The sequence below is a fragment of the Galeopterus variegatus genome, unplaced genomic scaffold (assembly GCF_000696425.1).
Source record: "Galeopterus variegatus unplaced genomic scaffold, G_variegatus-3.0.2 Scaffold1851, whole genome shotgun sequence".
NCBI lineage: Eukaryota > Metazoa > Chordata > Mammalia > Dermoptera > Cynocephalidae > Galeopterus > Galeopterus variegatus.
In genome coordinates, this window is record NW_007727962.1 from 189,598 (window position 1) to 202,192 (window position 12,595).

The 12,595-nt window shown below is 38.4% G+C and overlaps 1 protein-coding gene across 19 annotated transcripts in view; it reads right to left on the reverse strand.

The window, feature by feature from the left end:
- The window catches only part of CLASP1 (cytoplasmic linker associated protein 1), a 142,347-nt gene that overhangs the window by 92,714 nt on the left and 37,038 nt on the right, over positions 1-12,595 (reverse strand). For 6 of the 19 annotated variants that reach the window (XM_008579290.1, XM_008579283.1, XM_008579291.1 and 3 more), the window contains exons 7-14: positions 11,541-11,611; positions 10,816-10,875; positions 9,171-9,248; positions 8,509-8,676; positions 7,727-7,776; positions 6,767-6,937; positions 4,708-4,755; positions 4,198-4,221 (exon numbers count right to left, since the gene is read on the reverse strand). In XM_008579290.1, coding sequence (XP_008577512.1) covers positions 4,198-4,221; positions 4,708-4,755; positions 6,767-6,937; positions 7,727-7,776; positions 8,509-8,676; positions 9,171-9,248; positions 10,816-10,875; positions 11,541-11,611 — 670 coding nt within the window. The remainder of the gene's footprint in view (positions 1-4,197; positions 4,222-4,707; positions 4,756-6,766; positions 6,938-7,726; positions 7,777-8,508; positions 8,677-9,170; positions 9,249-10,815; positions 10,876-11,540; positions 11,612-12,595) is intronic. The other 13 variants (XM_008579299.1, XM_008579295.1, XM_008579298.1 and 10 more) reach the window with 3 other exon arrangements.

Genomic DNA, 12,595 nt, shown 5'->3' on the forward strand with positions numbered 1-12,595 from the left:
ACATTTTCATGGAAATATAGTCCCTTGACAATGCTGGCTTAATGCCGACTCTGAATTTTCACCTTGGGTGAGATCAAGGTTGTGTTTTCTGTCTGCCTAGTAACTCACATTAATAACTAAACCCTCAGGGCAGCCTTAAAAATTAGTTCAAACTCATCACTCAAGTTTTTGATTCTCTTGTTGGTTTTGAACTTTCCTTACTTCTTTGGGAATGCTGCTATGTAGTTTAAAGGGCCTCTGTTATGCTGTGTTCAGATATATATTTATTTTATAGAAAGAGATGTTTCTTATTTTGTTTTGTTTCCATTCTACTGAGTTGGCAATATTACTATAAATGCCTGTGTATGTTTTAATGAGATGATATAAAATGCTCTGTGGTCTTCAGTACAAGAACATTCTACCCAATAAATACAACCAACAGTAAAAATATACTTCAGCTCTATATTATGATCTATTAAGTGACAGACACAGAGAGAAAGAAGACAGCAGATGTGAAAGAAAAAACAGTCAGCATAAGTATAAATAAGTAAGTAAGTAAGTAAGTAAGTAAATAAATAAATAAATAACTGAACAACAGAAAAAATTCTGGAGGGAGATGCATCAACAAATGAACCTAACCAGAAAAAAAGCAGACCCAGAGAAAAACAAAGAATTGTAAGAGGAGTTCAAAACCTTCAACTTTCATGGAATAAAGAGAGAATATTCACATCTTCTGGCCTTTTAATACTGCTGCTAAACACTCTTTTTCAATCACACTGCTATTCTTCTATAAAAGATCCCAAGACAGGAGAAATAAACCTGTGTACCAGGTTTAACTTGCATGCATGGTTTCCCATGACTTCAGGTTAGCCTAAGGAAATTGAAAAACTACTACACAGCCTCACATTACTGGGGTTCTTTGTCCCCCACATGTTTCAAATTTTTCAGTAAATTCCCTATTTACAGATTATAAAATTAAAAGATCTTCTAAGTAAATCTCAATTCTCATCACATTACGACATTTTGGCATACATATCTGTTTTACATCTCATTGCTTGGGGTACAATTATACCAGCCTCTACTCTTACATGGTATTTTTGATAGAACAAAAAGTGGGAAACTTGATTACTTGTAATGGTGCTACCTATAACTACTCCTCCAAAGAGTGAGTTCCTTCAGATTTTTAAAAGATAAATGTAAAAGGCTTGACACATTCTTTTACCTTTTTTTTTTTTTTTTTTTTTTTTTCCAGCTGGCTGGTATGGGGATCTGAACCCTTGGCCTTGGTATTATCAGCACCATGCTATTACCAGGTGAGCTGTCTGGCCAGCCCCTCTTTTACTTCTATATACAGAAGTACGTATTTTTTCCATTGTGTAAAAAGGCCAATTATTTAACATTCAGAGTTCTTGGATAAAAAGACAGCAATACCAAATATTTTATTTCTCAGTAAAACTGAACTAAAATCTAAGTTCAGTTAAGAATCTAATTGTTTATTATTAAAATATAATATATAACTATAATTACATATAATTAACATATAATATATAATATGTAATTATTATAAAATCTAATTATTTATTTTGTGGAAAAATATGAATAATACTTTTCCTAAACATATTAGCATTAATAAAATAGTATGAGTGCATTCATTCACCCTGTGACATCTAATCATGAGCATTCTCATGAACAACTAATATACAATATAAATGCTTATTTCATCCAAATCCCCCAAATTTTACTGAACATAATATAATGAAAGATAACCTAAAAATAAACTTTTGTCCAAAAGTTGTTTTAGTTCTTTAAAAGAATATTTTTTAGTCATTAATGTTAGAAGGGTCCCTTGATGTGTACAATAAATAACTCCTGAAGAATACATATTTTTCTCAATTACATAATACAGTGTAATGTAATTGCCAGAATTCAAATGTACTGCCTGAACTTTTAATTTAGAGCACCCAACTACTAATTCAAGACCATATCTTTGCCTCATAATAATGAAAGTATCTATCTCTTCTTGTCTTAGGAACTAGACAGTAATATATTTAACAGACTTACTAACAAATTTTCTTTGTGTGTGTGTGTTTTTTTTACTTATTAACAAATTTTTAAAAATCCTATAATAATTTCAAAACTACAGCTGGGAAACTCATACTGACAAGACACCAAGTGATACTGGGGCCTTTGCCCAATAACTACCGGTGGCTTTTCTAAACATCACTGGTTCTCTAAATTTCATTGCTGAAACAAACAGAACAACAACAGCCTATAAGTGGTAAATTTTACAGGTCTCCCAGGGACATGTGTCCTGTCTTCATCACAGTAGGCTCTGCCTGGCCAGTGTTGCCAACAGCCTGCGCAGCCCTGGTACAGACACTGACATGCACTGTGCTCCACCAAAGAAGCTTTTTATTGTCTGATTCTGAGCTCTATAAAATTAAGGGCCCATATATCATGCCACCATTTCTCCTACCGAAAGGAGAACTAGAAAGAGACTTAGTCTCTTACATAATAATTGAGACAGCAACTCTGACCTTGCTTAGGGCAGTGGAACTGAGGAAAAATAAAAAAAGTTAACAATTCCTAGGGCTGGGTCAAAAAACAGGCTGATTTCAATTCTGTTATATAGGCACGTGAAATCAGGGCATTCCGGGAAAAAATATAATATTCCACATAATGTCTCGCTTTCCACTTCATCTTCATTATTCTAGTCCACTCCCCCACTTCCCTTCTAGTGAGGCTGAGGAAACACTTAGGATTGTGTCTTTGGGAAGGAGAGACATAAAATTACTCCTATCAGCTGAATAAATGAAGAAAATGATCCCCCAGCTTCACAATCACACCAGACTCAGCTTTCTGCTATCACAAATGAGGTCCTGGTCATGACAAAGGTTCTTGTCGTCCATCTCTTCATTTTGGAATCTCTTCATTTCATAATCTTTTCCAACCCTAAGAACCACCAGTGAGACTTGCAGGAAATTCAGATTCTCTGGATCTTTCTAAATTAATCAGCATCTTCAGGAGATGGACCCAGGACTGTTTTTTTAGTAAGCATCCAGGTAATTCTTATAGATAAGTTTGAGAAACATTGATCTTAGGACTATGTTCACCTTAAAAAAATTCCATTCCTATTTTTTCCTTTATGAGTCCCTTGGGAAGCAGCATATGGATTAAAAGAACCAAATTGGGCAGATTGAGCTAAACCCAGTCCACTTTGCATGCTTGCCCTTTATAGGGTGGCTAAATAATATATGAAAATGAACTAGCTGTTCCTAATTGTTAAGTCATCACCCAAATGCTGGTGGGTCTAAGCCACTATCTTAAGAGGAGAAGTTTCCTCTAAATTTCAATTATTTGAAGTACTGCCATGCTTTCTAACTTGATACTTTGCAAAGGGATGATAATGTCTGGAATGGGCTAGACTAAAACAGCTCTGTATAAAATTCAAAAGGCAATGCCAAATCAGAAAGAGCTTCTTGAGAATGGCATAGAAAGAAAATAAAGTCGATTTGGATAGGCCTATTTCTTTCACCACGCTATATCCTTGGTGTGTAGTATAGAACATGGCATATAAAAGGCATCTAATACATGGCTGATGAATTAATGAGAGTGTAAATGAATGAATGGGGCATGTGTCAGTGATACAAATAAAAATGGCATCATATGATTCAGTGGTACTTTTAGGGGAAAGAAAAGTTGTTTTTAAAAAAAATTTCTTTCAATTACCTGGTAGAAAATCTTTACCAGCCTTTAACCTGAGTAACTGACATTGAAATTTATTTTCAAAACAGGACAGGCAAATCCTGAGAGGCCCACAAAAGCACAAAAGAAAAGGAAAGGAAAGAAAAAGAACAAAAGCTAAGGTGGTGCTTCAGGAGCAATAAAACCCAAGACAGGCAGCCCACGAGGACATAGCACACAATGTGACATCAGTGCTCCTCCCCAGAGTGTGGACTCAGCATTAAAAACCACGAACAGCATATTTCAGTGCCAAAATTCATAAAACAAAGACTGAGCAAGAGAGGCAGAGAAGTCATGTAGAGGCAGGGTAGGGAAAACCCAGTGGAGACAGGATGGAGAAGAGAGGAGGGAAAACAGCGTGCAACATCTCATGCAGGGACCTCAGAGAGGACGGTGGGCACCGGGCAACACTTGGTGAGAACAGAGGACCAGAGGAAGCGAGACACAGCTCAATCACAGAAACAAACCGCTTACCCTCCGCTTTAGTGGTAGTACCATCTTTAAGCAAATTAAAAAACAAGGAAAGGGATAACAGGGAACAGTTAGTAACATTCAAAAAATTAAAAAGCAGAATGTTATTAGCTACTAAAAGGCAAAAGTACAATTTAAAACAAAATTGAAAGGGAACCCAGTTCAACAGCAAAGCAGAGTCTGGAACAAATAAGTGCCTTATATTGAAATTAGCTTAGCATGGTATAACATAGTTTTGTCTTTGGAAAATAACACCAAAGGGCAACCCAGGGTAGTGCCACAGTTGGAAAAGTGATTGTTGTTTTTTGTGTTGGCCAACTCTTACCCTCGTAAGAGTTCCTTTTTCTTGGAAGAAAGTACTAGTAGGAAGGAGGTGCAGAGAGGAGGGACTAAAAACTAAAATACTGAAGAGTCACCTAAAGGCCAGAGGCAAGTAAGAAGCCCAGAGAAGCTAGCTCTAGCAAGGCCTATCCCAACTACACGTCCAGCAGCAGAAGCTCCCGCGCATGGTACCTGCGTCCAGGCCTACGTACTCCATGTCTTCCCTCATGTGTCTGGACTCTAGAATTTGGAAAAGGACCATCAGCTTTAATGCTACATTTTTTGCATAGACGTCATGTGTTAACCTAAGTAGTAACTGTAACAACTTTTCAGTAGGATTATGTTATATTTCAGTTTTTTGGTGTTGTTTGGTTTTGGTACATAATAAGGAAAGTAGAGGTAGAATTCTCAGGAATTGATAAGAGAATCTGAATATTCCAGTCTTGTTCTTTGAAGAGGTTACACACTGGGCTGAAAACTTAACATCAGTGCTTCTGAAGGGTGAGTTCTATACCATCATACCAAAAGACCTGGGGCTTTCACTAGCACTGGTGGAAGCCTATAGAATCCATACTCAAACACCCCAAATATGCACAAAAAAAAAAACAAAAAAAACCCCAAAGACTACTGAGTACTCTAACAGCTGGTTTTTACTCTCATTTTCCAGCACTGAAACAAATACTAATTACACATACTAAAGGTGGATCAAATGTACTGAAACACAGGAAAGTAGTTAAAAACTGAATTAAATTTAACACAACTAATTCACCACAGGAGAGAAGAGTTGTTACTTCTCCCTTGCTCAGTAATTACATATCAACATAATATCATAACGCGCCTACATAATATTAAAAAAAAAAATTCTATTTGGGTTTTTTCCCAATGGAAATATATGTGTGTATGAGGTTAACACAACTAATTCACCACAGGAGAGAAGAGTTGTTACTTCTCCCTTGCTCAGTAATTACATATCAACATAATATCATAACGCGCCTACATAATGATATTAAAAAAAAAAATTCTATTTGGGTTTTTTCCCAATGGAAATATATGTGTGTATGAGGTATTTCCACAGAGAAAACAAGATTGAGTGAACAAATATTCCCGAACATATACCCTTCAAATCAATAGTGTTACCATCACAATCATACTTTCTTCCACCTTACAGGACAGTTTACAAAGGACCTTTATGTAATTTCATTTATCCTATCATGTATCTGAGTTAGGTGGCTATCATTACAAGTAATTTACGGGTAGGGAAAACAGACTCAAAAGTTCCATGGTCTGCTCAAGGTCACAGAGCTAATGAACCGCAGACCCAGGAACCTTCCCTAGGCTGTTCTCTCACTGTGCTTCCAAAGCTCAAACCATTTTCAGAACATTCATTCTAGAACTGATTTTGGAATTCACTTGTAAGCCACATAAGTAACTGTCTCAGTATTTCATGAAGTTTAAATTTTATTCATTTCCTTGAAGTCCAAAATAAAACCAATCCAGCTAAGTCCCCAGATTTTGACTTTGGATAACCTGGTCTCCATAAAAATAAAATGAAATAAATGATAAGCCTTATACATAGTAGGTGTTAAGTGTCTGATGAAAAAATGAGCAATTGACCTACTATTATGTCACATATTAAAATCTTTGAAAATAATTTAAAAAAATCTTTTGGGCAATCATTAGAGTGACAGCTTGTGCCTAAGTGACACATGGAAGGACAACACTCTTTTGTACTGGTGTGGGTTAAGGAATGTTGGTTAAGGAATCCATCACATTCCATTAGAGTCTCCTGTCACTTGCCCCAGCCCCAGAGCCTCCCCTACTCTGGTCATATTCTCAAATTGAGAAACACAATGATCTGGTGACTACCGCCTCACTGAACTGTTCTGGCTTTGCTCCCACCAGTGTCAGGAGGGGAGAAAATCTCCAGCTTTGGAGCTATGGGAGGTGGCTTAGGTACTAAGCTTGCCATGAAGGAGGAGGAAGAGAGCTGAGGGCGGATGGGCTCAGTGCCCCACACCCTGACAAGCACAAGTGAACTTACTCATCACTAAAAAGGATGGTGCTCCAGAGAAAGGAACACTCACCAGAGGGTGGCTGTTAGCTGGCAGTAAGTGCACAAAGCTACCTACGCTTAAAAATCAGCCCTCCAACAGTGAGAATTCCCTCAATTATGGTTTTTTGTAATTAGCTAAGGGTAAGCGTCCTCTGGATCAGCAGAATGGGAGGGAGGGGTGGCAGAGGGTGTGGTTACCTAAGGATGCATATGACCCTGGAGGCAAAGCTGCTGCAGAGCTGAAAGGAGCCGCTCCCGAAGATGAGGAGACTTTGGATTTGGCACTGGCTGCTGCATTCACATCAATATCACTTCGAGACCGCTGCAGGGACCCAGTCGTTGACACAGATTTGGTACTAACTGTAGAAGCTTTAGTGGTGAAGGAGGAAAGATTAGTAAGGACTACATAAAATTTTAAACATACATTGTTAAAACTCGATGTTATTTTGCTTTTCTTGAAAACAAATACCAAGTTTTAACAAATATTAGAGCACACAGGACTGACCAAGTTTCTGGTGGTCACTGAAGACAGAGTTCAGGCCATGCTTGAAGGGAACTAAAAGTGACCTCAACTGTAACATATCTATTACATTTGTTTTCTTGTAATCAAAGACTATAAACCCCAAAGAAATGGACCATATTTCTGGTTCCTATGAGGAGAAGTGAAATCATGACAAATGTTCCTGCCTGGCCAGCCTCCTCATGCTGTGGCATAAGTGTGCAGTGGGCTCTCACCTACAGAGCCCCTCCTGGACACATGCCACCCTCCCACCTCTGACGGCCACCAAGCTGCTCCTACTGCTGCTCAAAACATCACCAGTTGTTTGCATTCTCTTACCAAGTGATCAGAGAAAGGAGCAGCACTATTTGTGGCAGAATCAACATGTTGGAAGGAGGTGGGGGAGAAAAGGTCACAGAGCTTAATCTCTGTCTGCCTGTCATCCTGACAGTGTCCTCGGCAGTGACTGACCCCTGGCAAAACAGCACTCTGCTGTGGACAGTCAGAGGAGCCAACACAGCAGCACACTACTCACACTGAGAAGGAGCTGAGAGCAGGCCACTGGCTTCCTGTACCTGAGCAGCTTCTCGGAGCTGCAAACCCCCCCGAGGCTGACCTGAGACTGAGAAGCAGGCCTGCTCTGTGGCTGCTAGTCTTACCTCTAGATGTGGTGCTTCCAGTAGGACTTCTTTTGGCAGGGAGCGGCCGACTAAAAATAAAGGTACATATCTATTTATTATCAAATGTGCACTTTATCTGCATTAACACAAGTACAAACTACAACAGGAAATTATGATAATAAAGAATTATTTCAGAGTTTTCACAATTTTCCAGGCAATTTGGACCACAATATTATAAGCGCTTAATTTCTGACAAAGCTTTAGCATTATATATTGGACTACCTTTCAAACATGGAGAGGAAAATAGAAACTAGAGGCAGAAATTAGAAATACAGAGCAAAGATGATACCACATTAAGGCCTAAACTTTGAATACCCTCCCTATGCAAACTTGTCTCCAGGCTGACACTTCCCTCCTCTTAGAAGACGCTCTGAAGCATTAATGTTCCCGCTATTCTATAATTCACTCATGTGGTTCTAAAGCTATATTCTAGGGCTGCCACATAAATTTAACTGAAAACCACTTATGGCAGAGACCAAGGCCACCTATTTTTTACCATTCCTCATGTACCAGAATCTACTTGAAGTAAGAATCTGAGTTATAACAAGCACACACACATAAATTTAACTGAAAACCACTTATGGCAGAGACCAAGGCCACCTATTTCTTACCATTCCTCATGTACCAGAATCTACTTGAAGTAAGAATCTGAGTTATAACAAGCACACACATGTAAAAACACAGCTGGAATTTGTGTTTTCATGCAGCAAACTTTTAAATGTAAACCTCACAGTAATGAAAAGCAAGGCTGAATTGCTTACTTCAGACTCTCTTGAGAACTAGAAGACGAGCGGTCAGATTGAGGCAGAGACACTATGCTGTCCGAGTTCTTCAAATGTGACTGCAGGGCTTTCTGGTAGGAGGACTCCAAGGTGTGGTATAAATGCTCTGCTTCTCGGCTGAAGTGACTGTGGAAACCCCAATAACATCTAGGGAAAACACACAAATTCCTGGGCTAGTCTGTGGATCCTAACTTCCAGGTTTTTCGCAGAGCTCTGGAGTATACCACATAACATTTTCAAGCACTAGAATCCTCAGTTTACCCTCTGACAGTTAGTAACATGGTATAAGGAAGAGAGGGTGAACAAAGGCAGCCTGGCATGAATTCTGGCCCCACAACTTACTGGCTTTTTGACACTGGGCAAGCTACTTAACTTTCCTATGTGATAATTCCTCATAAATTTAAAAATGAGCATTCTGTGGTATTCTTAAGTACAGTTTATATTCAAATAATATCACTCAGTCAACCTCCTAAACAAAAATCTAGAGAAATATTCTTAAATAGCCTTTTGGTATCATATTTAAAAGTCACGATTAACAAAATATGTTCAAGTAACTTAATGAGTTTTCAATAAGGCAATCCACACAATGTATGAGAAATAAAAAGTGTTTAATAAAAAAGTGGTCTAAAATAAAAACTTACTTTCTGGCTTCTATCCTTGCTTCAGAATCAGCATCGTGTATTCCTTTCTTTATTGTTTCAGCTAATACTGATATGTGCCTAGGTATTTAGAAAAGAAAGCAATAACACTCATAAATGTATGGTTTTATGCAGATTAAATCAGTTATGAGAAATAACTTCAAAATGGCAACATTGAACTTAGAGCCTCTATGCCAAGGTGAGTCAATTAACACATAGCTTAGATCAGAATACTCTTTCAGGTCCTTTAACTTCTAATCCTGTCCTAATACCCTATATCCCCAGCCCCAACCCACCCACACCTAAGAACTGTGATAACCCTGATCTCTTGTGTGATTTTTTACAAAACAGCTGACTTTTTCAAGCCATAATTATTTATTTAGTTCAATCTTTTATAAACTTGAACAACAAAACACTGTTTTTCCATGGTCAGAACTAGTTTCTCTGGAAATTATAATGAGATAATCAATTTAATACTAAATAGGCTGTCTGAATCACATTTCTATAATGAAATAACATTTTTTCAAGTTCACCTACTAAAATATCTTGCTGAATTTTTTAGTTTTAAGAGAAGGGAAATGACTGGAATGAATAGTTTCAACAAGTTCAGACAACAAAGACTATTGACCAATTTGACCAGACCCTTCAAAGTCCTTGCCTCACTCCTTCATACCTTCAATAAGTCCTTAGTGAGGACCTGCTAAGCGGCAGGCAGAGCGAGGAGGTGAATGAACACATGAGGCTACAAATGGGTCTTCAGGCTTTTCTGTTCTGCTCACCTGTGCCCACATTAAATCCCTCATTCCACTTTCCACCTCTATATTCCAAAACCACCACCAAATAGAATATAATACCCAAGAGATTAAAGAACAGGAAAGTACTGAAAAAACGTAGATATATTTATTTTCAGATGAAATTTTACCTCTGGGAAGCTTGGCTTTGTTTCATCTCTGACCACTGCAGCCTGGAATGGAACTCCTACTACTTAAAATTCCACTACTAATCAAATATTTAACATTGTAAAGTTCTTCACAAACTATGCAATGCATCATTAAAAAGTGTGTGGCACAACATCATCACCTACTATCTCCAAATTTAACTCAGAAAAAACAAGAGGCACCTAAAGTTGGCAGGAACTAAAAATATGAAAGAAGGAATCTCAAAATTAATAGAGACACGCTTCTTCAAGAATTCTGCCACAATTCTACTTTTTATCATGATGATGTGAAAATCACCATATGCCAACCTGAATAAAGAGAGAACTGCTGACTCTTATACAGCAGGAGAAAAAACCCCAAAACTTTCAAATGACCAAACTTCCTTTAAGGACTTGAGACACCCTGCCTACTAAGAGCAGCTTTAAACATTCCCCTCATTGGCAGTTACCAATGTTAAGCAGCAGGGTGAGTCATCCTGACTTGGTTGTCATAGTACACATCTGCCTTCATCTCTGGGCACACTAATATTTCAACTGGTGAAATTCACTAAAAGCTTCTGCCAATAGTAGGGGCTCACATCAGTGAAAACAGAAGTAGTCAGGAAAACAAATGCTCAGATTCCTTCATTTGTTATAGAATGTGGGTTAGACCACTCACTAGGAATTTGATCTCATTTCAGAGGAAAAAACAATGTCAAATTGGATGCTCACCGTTCCAGTGAATGTGTCTGCCATTCTTGTAAAAGCAAATCTAAAAATTCAAAACAGCGCCTGAAAAGTGTTAAGAAATATATAACATATTAATATGTATGTTAGAGAAAATGAAATAACATTTTTTGAGTGACTCAACACTACTCTTTATAACTGGTAAATTTATTCTAATTTTTATGATCACAAAAATGGAACATAAGAGAGAAATCAGAACTGACTGAAAACCAAAGCAAATGAAGTAATTAAGCACCTATTGTGACCACAGGGACAGGTTACAAGAGTTTCCCTCCAATCAGAAACTTGAGATTCATGGCAACATTACTGAAAGGGCCTGTCATTGTCATCTAGTTTTATACTATCCTAAATAACATGTTAATACAGAATTTATCCAAGCGCAGAAAATCAACATACATTACTGAACCAGAATCTTTCTCTCCTAGTAATCTTAAATAATATTAAACATTTAAAACATGAAATTTTATCAATGGAGGGAGATTTAGAGTTTGTTTTGGTTTTTAAACAATTCAAAAATAACAAGGGATGGAGATAGTGAGAAATTGGTACACGGCCACAAAAAATGATTACATTGTGTAATGATAAATATAGGAATTTTTAAAAAAGTAATAATAATATCATTAAGTGAGTGCTTACTATGTCCCAGACTCTATGCCAAGTACCTTCTATTAAGAAAACAAACAAAAATGAGGAAACTCTTTAAAATTTACCTTCTAACTGCTACAGACTTAGAGGTACAGTTGCTTGTTATGACAGGTATTAGCCTAGGGATGTGTGTGTGCTGTTGAGAAGAACAAAAAACAGAGATGAACACTTGCAAATACAAAACAAAACAAAACAAAACACTATCTTACTAATTTACTTATATTCAGATTAGAAAGTCAATCAAGTTTAAAAAGAAAAAAGAATTTCACTAAATATTGCCAAAGGCAATAACAAAATTTACAGAGCCAAGAACAGGCAACACGACAATATATAAATTGTAAGTGTAAAATCAAAACAATCACCAGTATGAGGTGTAAATGATCTGAGCGGTACACATCTCACTGGGTTCAAAAGGAATCATCAGATCAATATATTTGATACCATTTCAATGGAAATGTCCAATAATGACCTTGGGTTTAATATTTGAAGTAGGCAGTACAGAAAGAGTAAGAACTACAAGTAATACAAAGTAAGTAACCCACAATAATCAAGAATATTCTGGAGGATCCCAGAGGCCACCAGCAAGAAGAGGAACTCAGAAAGCCTGATGGTGAGTCAGAATCTCTAGTGTCCTTGCTTGCGCCAGGGGTAGCTGTTACTACCCAGGTGGATTGCTCTCAAGGATTGCTGAGACCTTGAAGGGGACTCTCAAAATACGTGCATTGAGGTTTGGAGCGCGTGCCATTTTGTAAAATTTACAAAATCCTCCCTGGGAAGAAGCCACCGGGAGCGGCCGCCACTCGGCACCCGGCCTTGCCGCCGCTGCCCTCAGCGCCAGGCAGAGCTGTGCAGCCCCGCCGCCGGGACTCGGGGTCCGGCGACTGCGGTATTTGCCAGGGAGGGGGCTGTCGCCTCCCCGGCCCCAGGAGCCACTGGAACCGTGAGCCGGGGAGAGACTGAGCAGGCTGCGGCGTGACCAGAAGCCGGGAGTGCGAGGGGCAGTGAGAGGCGGCCGGGGCAGCTCTGGCTGCGGAGGCCGCCGCGGGGCACCTGTGGACGGTGAAACCCCCTGCCACAATGAATAAACATCAAAGAAAAGACACCAGAAATACGAAAAATC